Raw genomic sequence first — 2,269 nt, 5'->3', positions numbered from 1 at the left:
TTGTAGATGTTTATTTAAAAGCGTATGACTCACGGGATGGTTGATCGACTTTGTGGCCTGTGGGATAATACTGCGGTTACAAGTCATATCTACCCGTCTAATTCTGGTACATGTACCGACTTCGTTTTAAGTAACTTACGACTCGATCCGCTGATCACTACATTTAACTGTATGACACACTCCATTGTCCTCTTCAAACTTCACATGTTTTCGATATATTTGCCTGTACTTTGATTAAAACATATGTATAAAGTTTTAAATAAAAATCAATGTAAGATTTAGTTTAAAATCAAAAGAAACCGTAAGCAAACAAATACTGAACAAATAAAAGTTTTATTAACAATAAAATTCTCGTTCCTCGATCAAGTCAAAAGAGCATTGGACATTTAACCTCATGTGAAGATAATGCTGTATGTCTGGATCCCGGGGTCGAGGTTTGTAACGCTGTATGTCTGGATCCCTGGGTCGAGGTTTGTAATGCTGTATATCTCGATCACGGGGTCGAGGTTTGTAACGCTGTATGTCTGGATCCCGGGGTCGAGGTTTGTAATGCTGTATATCTCGATCACGGGGTCGAGGTTTGTAGTGCTGTATGTCTCGATCCATGGGTCGAGGTTTGTAATGCTGTATATCTCGATCCCGGGGTCGAGGTTTGTAATGCTGTATGTCTGGATCCCGGGGTCGAGGTTTGTAATGCTGTATATCTCGATCACGGGGTCGAGGTTTGTAATGCTGTATGTCTCGATCCATGGGTCGAGGTTTGCAATGCTGTATGTCTGGATCCCGGGATCGAGGTTTGTAATGCTGTATGTCTCGATCCATGGGTCGAGGTTTGTAATGCTGTATATCTCGATCACGGGGTCGAGGTTTGTAATGCTGTATGTCTCGATCCATGGGTCGAGGTTTGTAATGCTGTATATCTCGATCCCGGGGTCGAGGTTTGTAATGCTGTATGTCTGGATCCCGGGGTCGAGGTTTGTAATGCTGTATGTCTGGATCCCGGGGTCGAGGTTTGTAATGCTGTATGTCTGGATCCCGGGGTCGAGGTTTGTAATGCTGTATGTCTCGATCCCGGGGTCGAGGTTTGTAATGCTGTATATCTCGATCCCGGGGTCGAGGTTTGTAATGCTGTATGTCTCGATCCCGGGGTCGAGGTTTGTAATGCTGTATATCTCGATCCCGGGGTCGAGGTTTGTAATGCTGTATATCTCGATCCCGGGGTCGAGGTTTGTAATGCTGTATGTCTGGATCCCGGGGTCGAGGTTTGTAATGCTGTATCTCTCGATCCCGGGGTCGAGGTTTGTAATGCTGTATGTCTGGATCCCGGGGTCGAGGTTTGTAATGCTGTATGTCTGGATCCCGGGGTCGAGGTTTGTAATGCTGTATATCTCGAGGTTTGTATGCTGTATGTCCCCCTGGGGTCGAGGTTTGTAATGCTGTATATCTCGATCCCGGGGTCGAGGTTTGTAATGCTGTATGTCTGGATCCCGGGGTCGAGGTTTGTAATGCTGTGTGTCTCGATCCCTGGGTCGAGGTTTGTAATGCTGTATATCTCGATCCCGGGGTCGAGGTTTGTAATGCTGTATGTCTCGATCCCGGGGTCGGGGTTTGTAATGCTGTATGTCTGGATCCCGGGGTCGAGGTTTGTAATGCTGTATGTCTCGATCCCGGGGTCGAGGTTTGTAATGCTGTATGTCTGGATCCCTGGGTCGAGGTTTGTAATGCTGTATGTCTGGATCCCTGGGTCGAGGTTTGTAATGCTGTATGTCTCGATCCCGGGGTCGAGGTTTGTAATGCTGTATGTCTGGATCACGGGGTCGAGGTTTGTAATGCTGTATGTCTCGATCCATGGGTCGAGGTTTGTAATGCTGTATGTCTGGATCCCTGGGTCGAGGTTTGTAATGCCGTATGTCTGGATCCCGGGGTCGAGGTTTGTAATGCTGTATGTCTGGATCCCGGGGTCGAGGTTTGTAATGCTGTATATCTTGATCCCGGGATCGAGGTTTGTATTTATCAGGAAGGTGACATCACAGATCGACCTTTGCTGTAGTGGTTGTGTCATTGGCAAGAATATTTACCCAGAATGTTTTTGTTAGCATGCGACGGACCTCCCGTATGGTATTCTGTGTGGAGGGAACCAGCTGCTACAAGGTGACCCTGCCTCAATTTGCTTGTTTGTTGACAGGTCGATAAACTCAGCAAACAAACAAAACATTTTCAAAATAATTGTTAAAACTGAAAATACCTCTCCACACCTAGCAAGTTATTA

At 46.6% G+C, this 2,269-nt stretch overlaps 1 protein-coding gene across 1 annotated transcript; it reads right to left on the bottom strand.

Annotated features, from left to right (window-relative positions):
* Positions 1-392: 392 nt before the first annotated feature.
* On the bottom strand, positions 393-1,850 carry LOC132543566 (putative protein FAM47C). The gene has a single exon (XM_060207081.1). The coding sequence runs from the start codon at positions 1,848-1,850 to the stop codon at positions 393-395; it is 1,458 nt and encodes a 485-aa protein (XP_060063064.1).
* Positions 1,851-2,269: the final 419 nt, after the last annotated feature.

Source organism: Ylistrum balloti, unplaced genomic scaffold (assembly GCF_031769215.1).
Source record: "Ylistrum balloti isolate Yb309-2 unplaced genomic scaffold, AGI_CSIRO_Ybal_v1 Utg369758, whole genome shotgun sequence".
Taxonomy (NCBI): Eukaryota; Metazoa; Mollusca; class Bivalvia; order Pectinida; family Pectinidae; genus Ylistrum; species Ylistrum balloti.
The sequence above is the reverse complement of the archived record's forward strand: the minus strand, read 5'-3'. Positions and strand labels throughout refer to the sequence as shown.

Excerpts from the sequence above, each read along its gene's own strand:
- LOC132543566 (XM_060207081.1), bottom strand. The coding sequence starts at position 1,850 with ATGGATCGAGACATACAGCATTACAAACCTCGACCCCGTGATCCAGAC.